The sequence below is a fragment of the Myotis lucifugus genome, unplaced genomic scaffold, assembly GCF_000147115.1.
Source record: "Myotis lucifugus unplaced genomic scaffold, Myoluc2.0 scaffold_131, whole genome shotgun sequence".
Lineage (NCBI taxonomy): Eukaryota > Metazoa > Chordata > Mammalia > Chiroptera > Vespertilionidae > Myotis > Myotis lucifugus.
The window spans coordinates 410,754-431,930 of NW_005871179.1; the positions used below are offsets into that span (position 1 = coordinate 410,754).

At 39.4% G+C, this 21,177-nt stretch overlaps 1 protein-coding gene across 3 annotated transcripts in view; it reads right to left on the reverse strand.

The window, feature by feature from the left end:
* Positions 1-21,177, reverse strand: part of LOC102433594 (protein argonaute-3) — an 88,629-nt gene that overhangs the window by 60,010 nt on the left and 7,442 nt on the right. For all 3 annotated transcript variants that reach the window (XM_006094164.3, XM_023758510.1, XM_023758509.1), the window contains exon 3: positions 5,639-5,759. In XM_006094164.3, coding sequence (XP_006094226.1) covers positions 5,639-5,759 — 121 coding nt within the window. The remainder of the gene's footprint in view (positions 1-5,638; positions 5,760-21,177) is intronic.

Below are 21,177 nucleotides of genomic sequence, written 5' to 3' on the forward strand. Positions count from 1 at the left end.
TTGGCAAAAGCATTGACGTTATGTTTGGATACATCAAATCTTTTGAAAGTAAACTTAAAATTTTCAAGCGAGATATTGAAACTAAAACTTATAAGTATTTTCCTCGGATAAAAAAGCATTTTGAGAAGGCCACTACAATGAGTGTAATGGAGTCCATACTTATGTACCAGAATATAGTAAACTAGTTATTTGAACAGTTCAGCGAAAGATTCAACCAATTTAGAAGCCTAGAACAGACCATTAAAATAATTAAGTATCCGGATGTAGTTGTTTACAGTACTTTGGAATTAAAGGATTTCCAAAGGATGCAAATTGACGATTTAGAGTTGCAACTTGCAGATTTTCAAGGTAGCATTTGGACTCATGTGTTTGTCGACTTAAGGTCGAAACTTGAAAATCTGGAACGAAATCGTTTGAATAATGAAGAAGAGTGCAACTATGAACAAGAAATTTTGAGTGCTTGGAACAGAGTACCCGATACTTTTAGCGACATAAAAAATATAGCGATGGCTTTGCTAACAATTTTTTCATCAACATATTTTTGTGAGACTTTGTTCTCAGCATTAAATAATATTAAAACGAACAAAAGAAACCGGCTAACAGATGAAGTTAGTGGCGCTTGCTTGGCCTTGAAGTGCACCAAGTATGAACCTGCAACCGAAGAATTAGCAAACAAACTTCAGCACCAAAAAAGTCACTAATTTCTAGTTTTCATACAATTTTATTATCATTGTTTTTATTATTATTTTTTCCTAAATGTACATTGTTTTTCTGTTTTTGTTCATTTTATACATATTTTTTGGTCGATTTTTCTTTGTTAAATGGCATTTAAATACATAAAATAAATATCAAAAATATAAATCTTTTTTTTTTACTATGGTTACAAATATATAAAAAAAATATGAGTATTTCTATATGTGACACGGCACCAGAGTTAAGTTAGGGTTTTTCAAAATTTTGACATGCCGAGCTCAAAAGGTTCGCCATCACTGGACTATACTCTCAGTTGGGGGTGAGGAGGAGGGGTGAATAGGAAAGAATTGCATACAAAATAAAACCATAAACTCTTATTAGTAGGTTTGTTTTCTGTAGTGGTATGGTATAGTAATTCTGAAACTATTTTACATGTACTGTAGGACTGAACAGATAAGTAAAAGTGTGATGTTTGGGGAAGCCAGGAGTTTAAAAAAGAAGGAAGATTCAAATATGCAATGTGAAGAGTAAAGAAAGATTTCTGTGAGGATAGAGTGGAACTGGAAAAATCAGTTTGAGCTCATGAGTTCCAATATACAGATTGTATGTATACAAGAAGTAGGACTTGCAGGACACCTAAGTTAGGTTTACTGTATGACATATAATATTGTCGTTTTATTATATATGTATATATGTACGTATTTGAATTTCCTACTTCTGTCCACTGAAAGGGCTTAGAAGCACATATAGCAGTGAGCACACCCAGTTCCCATATTTTGATTTGTAAACTGCATTCCCCAACTAAAAGAAACCTGTGCTCCTTTCGGAAATAGCAAGTTGCAGGATTTTTGCAGGGAAAAATTATAAGAGCCTGGAACATCTTGTGCCACAAAGTAAGGAAGTACTCAAAGAAAAGAAAAAGTTGATCATGTCAAAAGGACATAGGAACCACTTTGAACTGTCAAATAAATAGAATAAATAAATAATGGAAAAGAAAATGCTCTCCTGCCTTGGCCAGTGTGGCTCAGTTGGTTGTCCCATTCACCAAAAGGTGGTGGTTCCCGGTTAGGGCATATACCCAGGTTGTGGGCTCAATCCCTGGTTGGGGTGTGTATGGGAGGAAACTGATCGATGTTTCTCTGTCTCTCCTTTCCTCTCTCTAAAATCAATTAAGAAAAAAAAGCAAATGCTATTCCTTGCTATAGAATGTTACCTAATAAATGTAGAAGGAAATCATCATTACTATATAGTAATAATCCTTCCAAGCAAGAATCATCAATTACTTAAAAAATCTAATGAGAAACAAGATCCTTTAAAGTAACACCCATATCAATATTAAAAACTTCTGTACATCAAAGGAAAAAAGCAACAAAGTGAAAAGATAACCTATGGAATATTAAGAAATATTTGGAAATCATGTATCTGATAAGAATACATAAAGAAGAGCTAAAGCCCGGTCAGTGTGGCTCAGTGGTTGAGTGTCAACCTATGAACCGGGAGCTTACAGTTCGATTCTTGGTCAGGGCACATGCTGGGGTTGCGGGTTTGATCCCCAGTGGGGGGCATGCAGGAGGCAGCCAATCAATGATTCTCTCTCCCTTCCTCTCTGAAACCAATAAAAAAATTATATATGAAAAAAATAACTAAAATTCAGTAACAATAAAAAAAAAAAACTTAAAAAATGGGCAAAGAACTTGAGTACATATTTCTCCAAAGATACACAAATGGCCCATAAGCAACATGAAAAGATGCTCAACTTCACTAATAATTAGGGATATACAAAATCAAAACCACAATCAGATATGACTTCATACACATTAGGATGGCTATTATCAACACAATAGAAAATAAGTGTTGACAAGGGTGTAGATAATTTAGAACCCTTGTAAGTACTGCTGGTGGGAATGTAAAATGGTGCAGTTGCTATGGAAAACAGTATGGTGGTTTCTCAAAACATTAAAAATATAATTACCATTTATATGATCCAGCAACTCCACTTTTGGGTATATGCACAATAGAACTGAAAGCAGGGATTAGAACAGATATTTGTACCCATATTTACAGCAGCATTATTTGCAATAACCCAAAGATGTCCATCAGTAGATGGACAAACAACAAAATGTATACACACATACAAGCACACGGAAATATTATTCAGCTTTAAAAAGGAAAATCCCTATAACGTGACAACAAAGATGAACCTCGATGACATTATGATAAATGAAATAAGTCAGTAACAAAAAGACAATGTACAATTCCACTTATATGAGGTACTTGGAATAGTCAAATTCATAGAGACACAAAGTAGAATGGTGGTTGCCAGGGGTTCAGGAGAGGAGAGAATGGGGAGTTAATGTTTAATGAGCATAGAGTTTCAGTTTTACAAGATGAAAAAAGTTATGGAGATGGATGGTGGTGACAGTTGTGGAATGTATTTAATACCATAGAATAGTCTTTAAAAATAGCTCAGATAATAAATTTTATGCTATCTGTATTTTACTAGAATTTTTAAGAGTCTCATGCTCTACCGACTGAGCTAGCCGGGCGCGGTTGTATTTTACTAGAATTTTTTAAAAAACTATCTCGCCCTGGCTGGAGTGGCTCAGTTGTCCCATGCACCAAAAGGTCACCAATTCAATTCCTGGTCAGGGCACAGACCTAAGTTGACTCCCATATGCACCCCGACTTGGGTTTGATCCCCAGTCGGGGTGCATACGGGAGCCAACTGATCGATGTTTCCTCTCACACTGATGTTTCTCTCTCTAAACTAAATAAAAACATTTAAAACAAAAAGCTATCTCCCGCCCTGACCGGTTTGGCTCAGTGGATGGAGCGTCGGCCTGCGGACTCAAGGGTCCCAGGTTCGATTCCGGTCAAGGGCATGTGCCTTGGTTGTGGGCACATACCCAGTGGGGAGTGTGCAGGAGGCGGCTGATCAATGTTTCTCTCTCATCGATGTTTCTGGCTCTCTGTCCCTCTCCCTTCCTCTCTGTAAAGAATAAATAAAATATACAATTTGCAAAAAAGTTATCTCCCAAGAGCAAAGAGAAAAAGAGTAACTTGACAAGAGAAACATGGCAAATACCAACTTAACCAAGTGATCAAAGTTAACATCACCATTAACGAAACAAATACATACTATGTGCTTCTTGATATGATACACTGATAAGGAAAAAAAACACATATTAATTCCTGCCAAAAATGCTTGATCAGAATTTAATAAAGAGGAAGTATCCGGTCAAGGGCATGTGCCTTGGTTGTGGGCACATACCCAGTGGGGAGTGTGCAGGAGGCGGCTGATCAATGTTTCTCTCTCATCGATGTTTCTGGCTCTCTGTCCCTCTCCCTTCCTCTCTGTAAAGAATAAATAAAATATATTTAAATAAAAAAAAGTTATCTCCCAAGAGCAAAGAGAAAAAGAGTAACTTGACAAGAGAAACATGGCAAATACCAACTTAACCAAGTGATCAAAGTTAACATCACCATTAACGAAACAAATACATACTATGTGCTTCTTGATATGATACACTGATAAGGAAAAAAAACACATATTAATTCCTGCCAAAAATGCTTGATCAGAATTTAATAAAGAGGAAGTATCAGACAAACTCAGACTGAGGGATAGTCTAAAAATAACTTGCCTGCAACCTTCAACCATGTTAATGTCATTAAAGAAAGAAGGCAAGGCTGAGAAATTGTTCCAAAATAAAGAAAACTAGAGAGACATGATATCTAAATATAAACATGAACCTGGACTCAATTCTGTATTAAAGGGAAAAAAATGCTAAAGGACATTATTGGAACAAATGACAAAAATGAAATATGGGTTGTTGATTAGACAAAAGTATCACATATCAATGTAGAGTTTAGTGAAGTTGATAACTGTACTATTTAAAAAAAAATTTTTTAAGTCCTCACCTAAGGATATTTTTCCATTGGTTTTTAGAGAGAGTGGAAGGGAGAGAGAGACAGAGAGAGAAACATTGATGTGAGAGAGACACATCGATTGGTTGCCTTCGTACACGCCCCAACCAGGGCAAGGGGATCAAGCCTGCAACCTAGGTACGTGCCCTTGACAGCAATCAAACCTGGGACCCTTCAGTCCCCAGGCTGATGCTCTTTCTGCTGAGCCAAACCGGCTAGGGCCATTATGCTTTTTAATAATACAGTTATCACCCTAGCCATTTGGCTCAGTGGACAGAGTGGCGGCCTGGGGACTTGAAGGGTACTGGGTTCTATACCGGTCAAGGGCACATGCCCAGGTTTCAGGCTCGATCCTCATTATTGATGTTTCTATCTCTCTCTCCCTCTCCTTTCCTCTCTGAAATCAATAAAAATATAATAAAAAGAAAAAAAGTATAATGTATGCAACCTACTCTTGGATGGTTCAGAAAAAAATAAGATATGCCCTGGCTGGTTTGGCTCAGTGGATAGAGCGTTGGCCTGTGGACTGAAGGGTCCCAGGTTCAATTCCGGTCAAGGGCATGTACCTTGTTTGTGAGCACATCCCCAGTAGGGGGTGTGCAGGAGGCAGCTGATCGATGTTTCTCTCTCATGGATGTTTCTAACTCTCTATCCCTCTCCCTTTCTCTCTGTAAAAATCAATAAAATAATTTAAAATTTTTAAAAAAAAAGATAGATAGATAGATAGATAGATAGATATGGCAGTATCTATAGATAGAGACAGCAAAGGAGAGAAAGAAAGAGAATGCTAAAACAAATGTGGCAAATGTTAAGAACACTGGTGAGTCTTGGTAAAGGGTACATGAGTTCTTTATACGATTGTTACAACTTTTCTGTAAGTTTGAAATTATTTCAAAAAAGTTAAAAAAGATAAATGATACACATACATATATAGACTGAAATAAAATAAAAAGGTAACAAATGCATTTAAAATAAGAAATTGCAAAAGTATAGCTTCCCAAAAAAGGAACACATATCTTACCCCAGTAGTTGCCACAGGAAGTGGATTGGCTGTGTAAAGGCTTCTTTTTCCATCATAAACTGGCCTACGGTCCCCAAATATAGTTACTTTAAAATGCTGAACCATTGAGTCAACCACCTCCCTACAAAAGGGAAAAAATACATTCACATAATCTTCTACATGATGAAATTTTAACAACTTAAAGTAATTTCTTAACATTATTTAAAGCTGTCAAAATTCTATCTACCCTCCCCCCCGAGAAGGGAGGGAGAGAAAGAAACATCAATGTATGAAAGAAACATCGATCAGCTGCCTCCCATATGTGCCCACCAGGGATCAAACATGCAACCTATGCATGTGGCCTGACTGGGAATCAAACCGGCAACCTTTCGGTGCACAGGACGACATTCCAACCAATTGAGTCACACCCACCAGTAAAGCTGCCAACATTCTAAAAGACAATCACATGTAATAAAAGTTTTGCTTTCAGGACCAGGCTTAGATATCAGAAAGGGATGATAGGAATTTCACACAAAAATAAAGAATGAATTCAGTGTATTACTTAATCATTCTGGGCCACAGTTGACCTGCAAAATATTAATCTTAGAACCTGATCTAAAAATCCCTTTCACCATCTCTAAGCACCATCCGACACATTCATCTTTCTTTGTCTGAGTTTGATGCTCATTCCTCTGTGCTCAAATAGCACCTAGTAAATATATCCATTAAAACACTTATTGCTTTGTATTATCCTATATAATAAAAGGCTAATATGCAAATAGACTGAACAGCGGAACTACCAAAACAACCAAACAACCAGTTGCTATGACGTGTGCTGACCACCAGGGGGCACACGCGGAACATGGTGGGCATTGGCAGCAGGCGGCTGAGCACGGAACATGGTGGGCATCAGCCACGGCAGGATGGTGGAGCAGGTGAGCAGGGGCGCCAGATCAAGGCAGGGCGCCGGTCGCTGTTATTGGGGCAAGCCTCTGATAGTTACTGAAAATTCTTTGCTCCCGCATGCTGCAGCCCCACCTGGTGCTTGCACTCCCTGCCGGTGCCGGAGCTGCTGCTTGCACCCACTGCTGGCACCTGGCGCCGTCAGCAGGTGCGAGCAGTGGCTGCCAGCCCCAATCACTCCTTAGGGCTTCTCCACCTCCCACTGCTCCTGAGGGGCGATTGGGGCTGGCAGCCACCTCTCACACCCACTGCCGGCGGCAGCCCCACTCGCACCCACTGTTGGCGCTGGCCCCGCTCACACCCGCAGCCAGCACCAGAGCCGCCACTTGCACCTGCAGCCGGTGCCCGGCACCAGTCCCACCATCAGTGGGTATGAGCGGCGGCTGCCAGCCCCAATTGCCCCTGAGGGCTTCTCCACCTCCTCCTGCACTGGCCCTGCTCGCCGCACCTGCTGCTGGTGCCAGCCCCAATAGCTCTGGGCTGTTCAGAGGGTGCGAGCGGGGCCAGCGCTATCAGCATGTGGGAGCAGCAGCGGTGGGAGCAAGGCTGTTGGCAGACAGGAGCCTGGGGACTGCGGCGGGAGGGGCGGGGGGGGTGCGGAGGATGGGCCTAGACCTGCCCCTGTGCCCACTGCAGCCTCATAGCCCACAGTTCTTTTCAAGGTGCATGAATTTGTGCACTGGCCCCCTAGTAGTTACTACATACTTCACTTCTACTAGACTGAGATTCTTGACGGTAATAAACACACCTGTACCTTGTACCATTCCTATCCTTTTACATACACTCCCCATCTTTACTCAAGTCTCCAGGCAATAAGGATATTGTAAAGCCTCCATTTTTACCCAGCAAACATTTTTATCCCATTTACTTATATGGAAAGAGATTCAAGACTTTTTTTTTTTAAGTACAGACTACAGAGAGAACAATACCAAATATCAAAAAGTCAATATTTATTTTTGTACACACATACTTTGTAAAAGCAGGGGAAAGATATCTAGAAGGATAGGTACCAAAATACATATAGTGGTTACCTCTGGAGAGAGAAGCAGAGGGAAGAATGATTTTTAAATTTTGTTTATACAAATCTAAATATATTATGATGAGACTATGCTCACATAATACTGGTATAATATATAATAGATATAAGAGAATAAAAAAAATTCAATTCTAGCCCAGTCGAGGTGATAGGAAAAAGAGGAAAAAAAGCATTTTCTGGAAGAAAATAATTAAGCTGACTTGATACTCAGAGCAATTTTCTACATACTCAAAGTTTCTACTTTCCCCCCTTTTCAATTTTATTTTTATTTTGCTGAAATTATTTAACTTAACGTCATCTTTTCTAGAGTAAATTTTACAACAAAGATATGAAGCACTGCTCAGTGTTTAGGTATAAAACAAATTTCAAAGATTTCCTGCCATTTCAAGTTTACATCTGTGGCCATTATCATTAATTCTAGTTTCTCAGGTGAAATTTTTATAGATCTAATTCATCAGGATATTTTTTCACTTTTTACTTAGCAGTAAATTGGTGTGGTTTCAAGCTAATCAAATCTTGGCAAACCACTCTAAGGATCCAAATGGCGGCGGAGATTTAAAATAGCAGGGCCAAAACATCTTAGGGCTAGAAAATATTTTGCTTTGATGCCTAGCACACAGTATATACCTGGCTCATCTCTTTGTCCAATTAGTTGCTGACTCCACCACTCTGCAGTATTTCTTCTTCTTTCCTTTCCTTTTTTTTTAAAAAATTGATTTCAGAGAGGAAGGAAGAGGGAGAGAGAGACAGAAACATCAATGATGAGAGAGAATCTTTGATCGGCTGCCTCCTGCACACTCCACACTGGAGGGTCAAGCCTGAAACCCAGGCATGTGCTCTGACCAGGAATTGAACCGTGACCTCCTGGTTCATAGGTCAACACTCATCTACTAAACAACACTGCCTGGGCTTTTCTTCCCCCTTCCTCATCATATATTATACAGGTCATTTCACATTCTGGAGTACTCTGTTCAATTTGTAAAAATTTAAGATCCTAAAATATGAAACATAACCAGAAGATGATCCTGATATAAACTTATGTAGTATGAGTAAAAATAAATCAAACTAAGGACTTTTAGTCTGGAATAGAAAAGACTCAAAGGAAATTATAGAAGTTTTTGGCTATTTTGATGGACTGTCGTGAAAAACTGAGCAGAAAACCTACCTTGTATGGGCCAACAGAACTAGGACAAATAGTTGGAAAAAATATAAGAAGCTTGATTTTTGGAACAAAAATTTCTAACATTTTTAAACACCAGAATTACTCACAAGTGGATTATACTAATTTTAAATTACTTGAGTTTGTCCTTACTAGAAATGTTTAAAGAGCAATTATGTCAGGGAAGATACCAACTAGAAGATTGAAATAAATAATATATACAATCCCCTCTAACAGTAAAATATTAATTATGAGAATATCAAATGATAAAGCACTGCACATTTTATCATGGCATCAGATATAGAAACTTCTTTATCATATAATTGCACTAAAAACTGATTTGAACTTAAGGCTTTAGAGCAAGCATGTGAAACTCACAGCCAGCAGGCTGCATGCCTCGAGTTTGACATGCTTGCCTACAGCCTTAACGGAATCTAACTGGTTCATGGGTCGATAGTCAACCACTGAGCCACTCTGGGTGGGCCTGATATTATTTTTATATAAAAATTTAAGCATAATTATCTCAAAAATATACCTCAAAAATTATACTGAAAGTACAGTACTGAAGCTTTCCCAATCGATACATTGCAATGCATTAGCATTAAATGTAGTAAATTAATACAAAAAATGAATTCTGATAATTAACAGAAACTATGACTGAATTTTCTCTATATTGTAGTTGTGGAGCACTAGTCTTTTATTATAACAGTGGGCGAGGATGGGAGCTCTTTGATCTTTTGTTCAAATGTAGAAATTCTAGTACAATATATGTGTATATTGTTAAACCAGCTTCTTAGCTTACAATAAAAAGTAAAACCACAATAACCAAAATACATAAAGTTATAACTTCTAAAGCAATAGTTAGGAAAGCAATTTAGAAAAGAAAATCTGAATAAATAAGGATAAGAACTTCTAAACAATCTTTAGTGGTTTCCTCTTACTAATAACCTTAGTCTGAGGTAGAATGATTTTTGCAGAGTGGAATATGATGCATTTTTAGAACATCAGGTTACAATTTAAAAATCCATAAGAAAAGCCCTCGCTGGTTTGGCTCAATGGATAGAGCGTCAGCCTGCGGACTGAAGAGTCCCAGGTTCAATTCTGGTCAAGGGCACATCCCTAGGTTGTGGGCTCGATCCCCAATAGGGGGCGTGCAGGAGGCAGCCAATCAATGATTCTCTCTCATCATTGATGTTTCTATCTCTCTCCCTCTCCCTTCCTCTCTGAAATCAATAAAAACCTATTTTAAAAAAGAAAAAAAAATCCGTAAGAACATCTGGTGATTACTACACAAATGGAACCTGTCTGAGTATGTTAGGTCTTACAAAGGGCTACAGCCTATCTCATCTTTTTTTTTTTATAATAAATCTTTATTGTTCAGATTATTACAGTTGTTCCTCTTTTTCCCCCCATAGCTCCCCTCCACCCGGTTCCCAGCCCAACCAGCCTTCCAACCTCCCTCCCCTCTGACAAATGTCACTGACTCTGCAATAAAATTTAATATTGGTTTCAGTAATTTCCATTTTACCACCTGCCTCAGAGCAGAGTAGAAGAGGGTAACTTTAATGTAAAAAAAGAAGAAATTATTTTTCTGTTAATTGTTACTGTAAGGTAATAAAGAACCATCTTCATCTCATTTTAATTTCTCTGCTCTCATAGGCAGAATGGGAATTACTCTAGTCTATAGGAGAAGATATGAAATAATATTTTCCCCTCAAAGTGACTATACACATTTGTTTAATATTCACAGCTACAACAAATTAATCTGTCACTATACATATAGAAAGAAGGAAGATTGCTAAGGTATAGATGCTAAATTAACCCAGAGGTTTATAAAACACAACTAAAACAGCTGGCTGTCTGTCCTTGTATCCTTCCAACCTCTAATTTATCTTCATAATTCTACAGTAAGTAGCAGAGAAGGTAGCCAATGAATATTTTGCATCAATATAACTTTTAAAAGATACAGAGTAGAGATATTTTAGATCAAATTTTTAATATAAGATAAAATCTGCAGTATAGCAAAGCATTTCACTATTATGTATTGTATCTTCATAGTCATTTCATATGGGTGAATGAATTCTTTCACAATCCTATATAATAAAAGCCTAATATGCTAAGTGACCAGTTGGCTGTTCAACCAATCAAAGTGTAATATGCTAATGATATGCTAAGGCTGCTCAACTGCTCGCTATGACATGCACTGACCACCAGGGGGCAGACACTCTGACTGGTAGGTTACCTTGCTGCTGGGGTCCAGCTGATTGGGACTGAACGAGACGGGCCAGACACGCCCTGGAGCCCTCCCTCAGTCTCTCCCTCGGTCCCTCCCTGGCTGACCAACCTCCCGCATCCCTCCCCGGCCCCGATCATGCACCGGTGGGGTCCCTTGGCCTGGCCTGTGCCCTCTTGCAATCTGGGACCCCTCGGGGGATGTCAGAGAGAAGGTTTCAGCCCAATCCTGCAGGCCAGGCTGAGGGACCCGACTGATGCACGAATTTGTGCACCGGGCCTCTAGTCTTATATAACCACAATAGCTAACCCAGTAAACATTTCTAGTATTCACAAATAACTGACAGATTACTTTAGACTACAAAATAGATTTTTAACTCAATCTGGCTTACACTAACAACTCTTCTCTAAAACACTTAACCGTCTGACCACCACTGACTTCTGAATAGATATGGTTTCTTTCAGCCTTTTCATTTGGCTCTTTTAGCATTTGCCACTGTGATCAATCCTTGAATATCAAGATCCTTGCTTTACCTTCTCTAAAAAACCTTCTACTCTGTCCTGGTCCTCCTATCTTTTCAGTCTCTTAAGTGTCTTCACTGGCAAACCTGAAACAATAGTATCCCCAGAGATCTATTCTCAGTTCTCTTATCTTGACTCTACTCACTTTCCTTATTAACTATCACCTACCTATATACTGACGTCTCAAATCTCAATCTCCATCTTGACTTATCTCCTAAGCTTTAGGCATTTATTTTCAATAATCTACTGAACTCCATTTGATGCTTTTTACACATTTCAACATCCAAATATCCAAAACAGAAAATAAAAAATTTGGTCCTTTCACAACCTGTATTTCTGTCAAAGCCATCACCATTATCATCACCATTATACAACCTAGGGACTATGAAGCCATTCTTATCGCTGCCCTTTCCTTACACACCTAAATTATTCATTCTTCTAAATCAACTAAGCCTTGTCTTTATCACTGCTGTTACTTAAGTCTTAGAACACACAATCTCTAATCTGGAAAAGTAGGTACCAAAGTGCTAGGGGGTATGCTGAAGTATGAGAAAAGAAGTCTTTATATTTTAATTTTCATCTAACAATCTGACTATAGATTGACACTGGTGCCCTCACTTAGCCCAGGTTAGAAGGTCAGGTGTAACACATGGTACACCAGGAATCCTAACGGAATAATGGGAGCTCTGCAACATACAAGAGTTAATAGTGAACTCTTATTCATTTTCAGCATGTTGCAACTTATTTCAGTTCAAGTGTGTGGCACATATTCAGTCAGGTTTTTGGTACATTAATCTGAAAATTTTAAATTAATAAATAAATTCTTAAAGAGTTTATTTCAAAATATTGTTTTTTGCCTTTAATTTTTCAATAGTTACACAATGTTAGAACAGTAGTACAAGTCTATAAATTAAAAAATTTTAAACATGTATGTGCATACACTTATCAAGTGCATGGTCAAACATTTTAATTAATGGGGATGTGTGATCAAAAGTTTGAAGACTACTGGTCTAGACTACTGCAACAGTCTTCCAAATGTTCTCCAGGACTGGTCTTTCTCTTCTCTCATTCATTCTACACAATGCCATTAGTTATGCTTTTAAATATAGATGTTCCTCATTTGCTCAAAGCCTCCAATGGCTTGCTACTATTTCTGAATTCACAGGCCTTAGCTAACTTTTCAGACTCTAGCTACTCTATTTATACTGGCCTACTTTTCTTACATAAACATGTCTTCCCTTTGCCCATGCTCTCTCTATATGGATTATTCTTTCATCTGGCCCATTTGGCAAATATTCAGCTCAGTTACCATCTTCTTTCTTCCCTAACCAAAGGCAGTAATCATTTACATATCAGTGAGGAAGGGAGAAGGAGAGGGACAGAAACATCAATGATGAGAGAGAATCATTGATCAACTACCTCTTGCATGCCCCCTACTGGGGATTGGAGTCAGAAACCTGGGACCCTTCAGTCTGCAGGCCAATGCTCTATCCACTGAGCAAAGCTGGCTAGGGCAGTAATCATTACTTTAAAAAAATTTTATTGACTTTATTGGGGTGACATTGGTCAATAAAATTATCATTACTTTTTTATCACAGCACATAATACTCATCTCACAGAACTTGTCACTCCATATAGACTATGATATACTTATCAGGGATCATGTCTTTATTTAACTTGTTATTTCCAGAACATAGCACAATTTGTGCCTGACACAAAACAGGGGGGCACAATAAATTAAATAGTTAAATGAAAACATAGGAAATACCCAAAAAGTAATCTTTAAGTTTTAAAAGTTACTGCAGGATTTAGAATTATAATTCCAGTTAGGGTCCATATATTTTTATTGATTTTAGAGAGAGGAAGGGAAAGAGAGAGAAACATCGATGAGAGAGAAACATCAATGGGCTGCCTCCTGCACACCCCCTACTGGGGATCGAGCCCACAACCTGGGCATGTGCCCTGACCAGGAACTGAACCATGACCTACTGGTTCATAGATCGATGCTCAACCACTGAGCCATGCTGGCTGAGCAGGGTTCATATATTTTTAAATCTAGTACCAATAGCATTCTATTTTGGTACAACCATACAGTAAATTGAGATAACTGGTTTAAATGGATTTAACTTAGTCTAAGGAAAAAAACTAGAGCAGACCAAAAGTAAACAAAATCAAGGCACATCCATACAACGCAACATTATACAGCTGTTGTTATAATTTAAATCTACACGAATGGATACATGTCAGGAATAAATCCTAAACACTAGTCTCTGATGTTTAGAAATATATTTGTTTATAAATGTTTGAATTTCAAGTATATTGTAATATTAACCAAAAGATTATAATTACTATTGAGTAATTTATTTAGGTGCAACTTTAAAAGAATTTTGGTATTTGAAATAATCACTAACTCTTAGCTTTTCTATCTTCCAAGTGATTAGTTAACAAGGACAATTAACTGACATATTATTATTAATTAACATAGTTTGTATGGTACAGTTTCCCCAAGACAGATAAACACTATCCTGTTTGATTTTTCACCAGCAGTGTTTTCTAGGGTACATCCTCAAGTCATTTTAATCAGAAATATGGTTCTCTAGGTATGACACCAAAAGAACAACTGGCAAAATAAAATATTAATTGGACTTCATCAAAATTAAAAATGTGCTTCAAAAGACATCATCAAGAAAATGAAAAGGTAACATGCAGGAAGGGGAAAATGTTTGCAAATCATTTTTAACGATCATTATAATTATCAATCAAAAGGTCACAGAAGGGACTTTTTACTAGAAGGTATAAGGAACTCCAACAACTCAATGAAAAGACAAAAGATGCAACTTAAAAATGGGCAAAGGATTTAAACAGACATTTCTCTGAAAACATAAATGACCAAAGATGCTCAGCATCAGCCATCGGGAAAATGAAAATCAAAATGATAATGAGATACTACTTAACAGACACTAAGATGGCTATAAAAAATAAGACAGATAACAAATGCTGGTAAGGATGTGGAGAAATTGGAATCACTGCACACTGCTAGTGGGAATGTAAAATGATGTAGCCACTTTGGAAAAGAGACTGGCAGTTCCTCAAAAGAGTAAACACAGAGTTACCATATGATTTGACTCTTAGGTATACACCCAAGAGAAATTAAAACACATGTCCACACAAATCCTGTACATGATATTCATTAATTATTCATATGAGCCAAGAAGTACAAACAACTCACATGTCCATCAACTGATAAATTGATAAAATACCCATGCAATGGAATATTATCTATATGCTAGAGGCCCAGTGCATGAATTTGTGCAGATGGGGTGGGGCTGACCGTGGGCACGAGGCCTAGGCCCCAACACACCCCCCCCCCCCAAACAGGGCATTCTGAGAGGGCCCCGCCCGGGTTGGGGGGGCGGGGGTGGAGAAGGAAAATGGGCTAAAAAAGGTGGTGGGGGGCCCCTTGGGGGGCAGGGCCTCCCAGGGGGAGGGGCTCCAACAGTTTGGCCCCCGACCTGGCCCTTTTTTGGTTGGGGGGGGGGGGGGCGATCAGGCATGGGGCCGGCTGGGGGGAGGGGCCATGAGCCGGTTCGCTGGCTGCAGTGGGTGTCATAACGACTGGTCATTCCGGCATTCCAGTCGCTGGCTTTTTATATACATAGATATAAAAGCCTAAGTGACCATCCAAGTGGTAGCTATGATGCGCACTGACCAACAGGGGACAGATGCTAAACGCAGGAGCTGCTGAGCTGCAGTGACTTGGCAGCAGTGGTTCTCAGGTGACGCACCCCGGAACCAGAGAGGAGGGAGCCCAATTCCAGGGTGCGTCACCCGAGAACTGTCCTCTCACAATCTTGAGGGATGTCAGAGAGCCAGTTTCAGCCCGATCCCCGCAGGCCAGGCTGAGGAACCCCACCTGCCGGAGGGACCCCACTCACTCCACAGACGCCCTTCGAGCTGTGGCGCTGCCCTAGGTGTGGCCGGCTGGGGAGGGACCATGGGAGGTTGACTCCAGGGCGTATCCAGACTGTCTCGCCCAGTCCCGCCTCACTGGCCACCTTATAATTAATTTCTTTTCAATGTGCACGAATCTATGCACCAAGGCACTGGTTCAGTAATGAAGAAGAATGAAGTAGTAACACATGTCACAACTTGGATGAACCTTGAAAATAGGTGAAGTGAAAGAAGTTAGTCACACAAAAGGCCATGCATATTATACAATTCCATTTACATGATATGTCCAGAAAAGGCAAATCTAGAGACAGAAAGTAGATTAGTGTTGGCAGGGGCTGAGGAGAGGGAGACATTGGGTAGTGACTACTAATGCATATGGGATTTCCTTTTGGAAGGACAAAATGTTCTAAAATTAGATAGTGGTGATGGTTGTACACCATCTCTGTAAACATACTAAATACCACTGAATTGTACACTTTGAGTGAATTGTATTGTATGTAAATTTTACATCAATAAAGTTGTCATTTTAAAAAAGTATATCCCTCTCTTGGCATACAACCCAATTATAACATTATGCCACTGATATTCCTAACAGCAGAAAAGGAGTTCTCAAATACTCTGATTTGAGATTTCCATTTAAAAGCTAAAATGATATCAATATAGATTTATTTTTTCCTTCTAAAATTCAATCATCAGAATTACATTACATCCATATACAATATGCACAAATACATGGCACTGTCCTTAATCATAATAACAGTAATTATAATAGCACAATTAATCTAACATTTAATTTATAAAAGAAAATTGAACCCCTTAAAAATTCAACCACATCTATCAACTATTTTATGATTCTTTCAAATCTTTATCTGTGTCCAAAATAGATTTTTTTTAATTTTATTTTTTAAATTTATCTTTATTATTGAAAACTAGAGGCCCGGTGCACGACATTCATGCACTGGGGGTGTGGGGGTCCCTCTGCCTGACCTGCACCCTTTCCAATCTGGGAGCCCTCAGGGAAGCCCTCTCCAATCTGGGAGTTTCTGTCTGTCTTTGCAATCATATGAGCGAATTGTCTGAGACCCCAACTCAGTTTAGTTGTTGCTCACAGAATAATAGAGGCTTTTTTTTTTCTTTGCTCCATTGGTGGAAATTTCCTAGAAGTTGCAGGGTATCTTCCCTTTAATTTTTCCTAGACACTCTGATTTTACTTATGTCTTTCACCTTTGCTTTACCTCCATCCCCCACTGCAACAGTAACTTGCTCCAGGCTCACTTTGCTCTAGTGCAGTGATGGCGAACCTATGACATGCGTGTCAGAGGTGACACGCGAACTCATTTTTTTGGTTGATTTTTCTTTGTTAAATGGCATTTAAATATATAAAATAAATATCAAAAATATAAATCTTTGTTTTCTTATGGTTGCAAATATCAAAAAATTTCTATATGTGACACGGCACCAGAGTTAAGTTAGGGTTTTTCAAAATGCTGACACGCCGAGCTCAAAAGGTTTGCCATCACTGCTCTAGTGTCTAGGACAGTGGTTCTCAACCTTCTGGCCCTTTAAATACAGTTCCTCATGCTGTGACCCAACCATAAAATTATTTTCGTTGCTACTTCATAACTGTGATGTTGCTACTGTTATGAATCGTCATGTAAATATCTGATATGCAGGATGGTCTTAGGCGACCCCTGTGGAAGGGTCGTTCGACCACCAAAGGGGTCGCGACCCACAGGTTGAGAACCACTGGTCTAGGAGATCCGTCTGCCACCAGAACTACGATTCCCAGCATTCCTAGTGCTCCTCGTGCTCTGGGTTTCCGCTTCCGGTCCTGGGGCTGCCACCAAAACTACTATTCCCAGAATTCCTGGTGCTCCCTGCGATCTTGGTTTTCCCTTCCTGCTCTCTGTCCCATGGCCTCCCACTCTGCCAAGTCCTCCAAGCCGCCAGCTCTCCCTCTCTGCTCTCTGTCTGGCGGCTTGGGGAGCCAATTTCCCTAAGCCGCTCCACTCTCCGCCGGCTCTCCCGCTCTGCCCTCTGCCCGGCGCCTGCGTATGCAAATTAACCCGTCATCTTTGTCGGGTTAATTTGCATACTCACTCCTGATTGGCTGGTGAGCAGAGCGGAGGGACCGTCAATTTACATATTTCTCTTTTATTATATAGGATATTACAGATGTAAAAATTTGTGCACTTGGGGGAGAGAGAGGGTCTCTCAGCCCAGCCTGTGCCCTCTCGCAGTCTGGGACTGCTCGGGAGATAATGACCTGCTGGCTTAGGCCTGCTCCTGGGTGGCAGAAGGCAGGCCCAATCCCTAGGTGCAGCCCCTGGTCGGGCTCAGAGCAGGGCCGATTGGGGAGTTGGGGTGCCGCCCCCTGTCATGCACAGAGCAGGGCGGATTGGGAGGTTGCTCCGTCACACACGGAGCCACAGGGCAATCAGGGGGTTTGGTCGCTGCCCCCTGTCACGCTGATCCCGGTGCCGGGAGGCATATTACCCTTTTACTATATAGGATAGAAGCCTGGTGCACGGGTGGGGGCCAGCTGGTTTGCCCTGAAGGGTGTCCTGGATCAGGGTGGGGGTCCCGCTTGGGTGCCTGGCCAGCCTGGGTGAGGGGATGATGGCTGTTTGCATCTGGTCACACCCCCTTAAGGGTGGGGGTCCCCACTGGGGTGCCTGGCCAGCCTGGGTGAGGGGCTGAGGGCCGTTTTCAGGCTGGCGGGTGACTGAAGCTCCCAACCTGTCCTTTTTTCCTTTTTTTTTTATTCTGGGCCAGCTTTAGCTCTGAGGCTCGGCTCCAGCTATGAGACCTCCGCTGCTGAAAGCAGGTTTCTGGCCTTTGTTTACCTTCTGTATTTGAAACAATGTTGCAGTCCTGCTGGCTGAAGCCTGGGGTTTTGTTTAGCTTCTATATTTGTTACAATGTTGCTTAGAGAGCAGCTGAAGGGCTGGCAAGGCAGGCGGGGAAGCTTGGCTTCCTCCGTCACTGGAGCAAGCAAGCCTCCCTGTTCGAGTCAGCTGCCTGGCTGCCGGCCGCCATCTTGGTTGGCAGTTAATTTGCATATCTCACTGATTAGCCAATGGGAAGGGTAGCGGTCGTACGGCTAATTACCATGTTTCTCTTTTATTAGATAGGAGGATATTACAGATGTTCCCTTTTTCCCCCCATTGATGCCCTCCACCCAACCCCTGCCCCATCCAGAGGCCTTTACCTGACTATTGTCTGTGTCCATGGGTTATACATATATGCATATAAGTTCTTTGATTATTCTCTTCCTGCCCCCTACCCTCTAGTTACAATCATGCTGTATATACAATTTTTCCAAAGTATTTCATTATACCATGATTCTAAATAAGTGCATAACTTTCTACTGAAGGTTTATCCCCATATATATTTAGTAGCTGGACAAACTCGCATAAAATGTCTAGTTACAGAACTTATACTTTAGGTCATGTTATTTCTAAAAATATTTTATTTTTAGTTATTGAGAGCATTCACTTGTTTAAAAAAAACTAGAAACATTTGAAAGCTGCTTAACAAACATGCTCTGTGACCAAATGATCATTTTCAATCAAAATCATTAAATAGGAAGGAAAAAAAAAGACACACATACACACACCCAAAGGGATGAGGAAAGGAAAAGAAAACCAATAGACAAAGTCTAAAGTAGAGAACTTGACTCACAAAAAGACTCACAAGAATTTTTGTCCAAGAAAACTCCTCTAACTAAAGTGAAAATTTGTTTTGCTACAACACATCATTCTGCTATTATCATTAATGCCATAGTGCCAAATATCTGAGCTTGTGGCATGTAGACAAGAGAAACCTCATATGTGTTTATTTAAATACTGCTGCATTTTGGCCCATAACTGTTTAGGTAATATTGAAAAGGAATTGTAAAGTTCTATCTAGTTCCTTTTAAATTCCAGAATTCTAGTTATTGAAGTGTAAGAACTAAACTAATTTCAGAAGCCAACCAACAACCTTAACTGACTAGTTATGTAGTAATAGTGCAAAAAAGTTAAGACAAAAGCTAGTTTTTTGAAGAAAATAAGGGGAGTAAGTTTTCCAGATGTTGATTTAAAATCAAGTCATTATTATTAATAAAGTATAAAGTTGATTTATGCTAGTTTTAGATTCCATATAGAAGTGAAATCATATGGTAATTGTCTTTCTATGTCTGATTTATTTAGCAAAATTCCCTCCAGGTCCATCCAAGTTGTCACAAATGGCAAGAATGTAGTATTTTTTATGGCTAAGTAGTAGTCTATTATATCTATCTATCTATCTATCTATCTATCGATATTCTTCTTTATTCATCCATCAATAGTGCTGCCTCATCATTAAAAGGTGTTCTTTTTACTATAGTTATCCACAATTCTTCCAACTGTTTTAGATTAACTCAATTCCTTTTCTTCTTGCTTTACAAATACTTTTTAATGACTATCAAGTCAGGATTCCAGAGTTCTGTTCTAACTTTTGCTACCAAAATGTGTGCTCTTGAGTTAGCCTCTTAACCTTTCTGGATTTCAGCTATTAAAAAGGTTATCAGCCTTGGCCAGTGTGGCTCAGTTGGTTGGAATGTCATCCTGTACACCAAAGGGTCCAGGGCTCAATCCCCAGTCTGGGGAAGCAACTGACTGATGTTTCTCTCTCTCTCTCTCTCTCTCTCTCTCTCTCTCTCTCTCTACTCTCTCTTCTCTCTCTCTCTCTCTCTCTCTCTCTAAAATTATAAAAACATTCTTGGGTGATGATTAACCACAATTCCCTTCCTGACCTCAGAAAGAACTCTGCATTACATGTTAATTATAACATTCATATGATTTTTTTTTACATTGTCACAAACTTTCTTAGTACTCATCACTTCATATGTCTTATGTGTCTTATCGCCACTAAATTACAAATTTCTTGACAGAAAGAACCATCTACATCTTTTTTTAAAAATTGAAGTAACATTGATTTACACCATTAGATAAGTTTCAGGTGTACTCACCTATGTCTTAAATGAAGGCTTTAATAATAGCTATTGAATAAGAAAAGCCTGGGGTATTTGATATTACAAACCAAAATACTGAGTATCATTGTTTTCTAAATGTTTTATACATGAGTCTTCTTTTTTTAAACCTCTTTATGGGGTTACACTACATCATAATTTCCTTTTATATTCCCTGTATTACCTAAACTACAGCCATACACACATACAGACATATAGAGTATTTGGGGAATGTGAGAGAAGAAACTTACTGAGAGCAGATTGAAAATCCTTTACATACTATATGTACTTGTTCCTATATAAGATTAAGAAACAGTTAGGAGTTGAGGATCAGGAGAACAGAAAGCATGAAGCCATGACAAACACCATCTTTACCACTACTATCATCTTAAAGAAAACAATAGAAAAGGGTAAATAAGGTGGAGTGGGGAGATAAAAGATATAGTACCTAAAAGCAAAGGAAAAAACTGCTCAGCCTGATTTCAAAAACATCTAAAGATGACTTGGACCTTTTTTATCATCACAGAGAGAATATTCATGTTACAATGGAAAATTTTCAGGGCTATTAGAAGATTTTACCTACTAACACATCTCTGAAGTACAATCAATTTCAAAACAAATTACCATGTGTTCTTAGTCAAACTGCTAGACATTATCATTGTTATTTGGATATACAAGATAAGCAATTATTATGGCAAAGACAA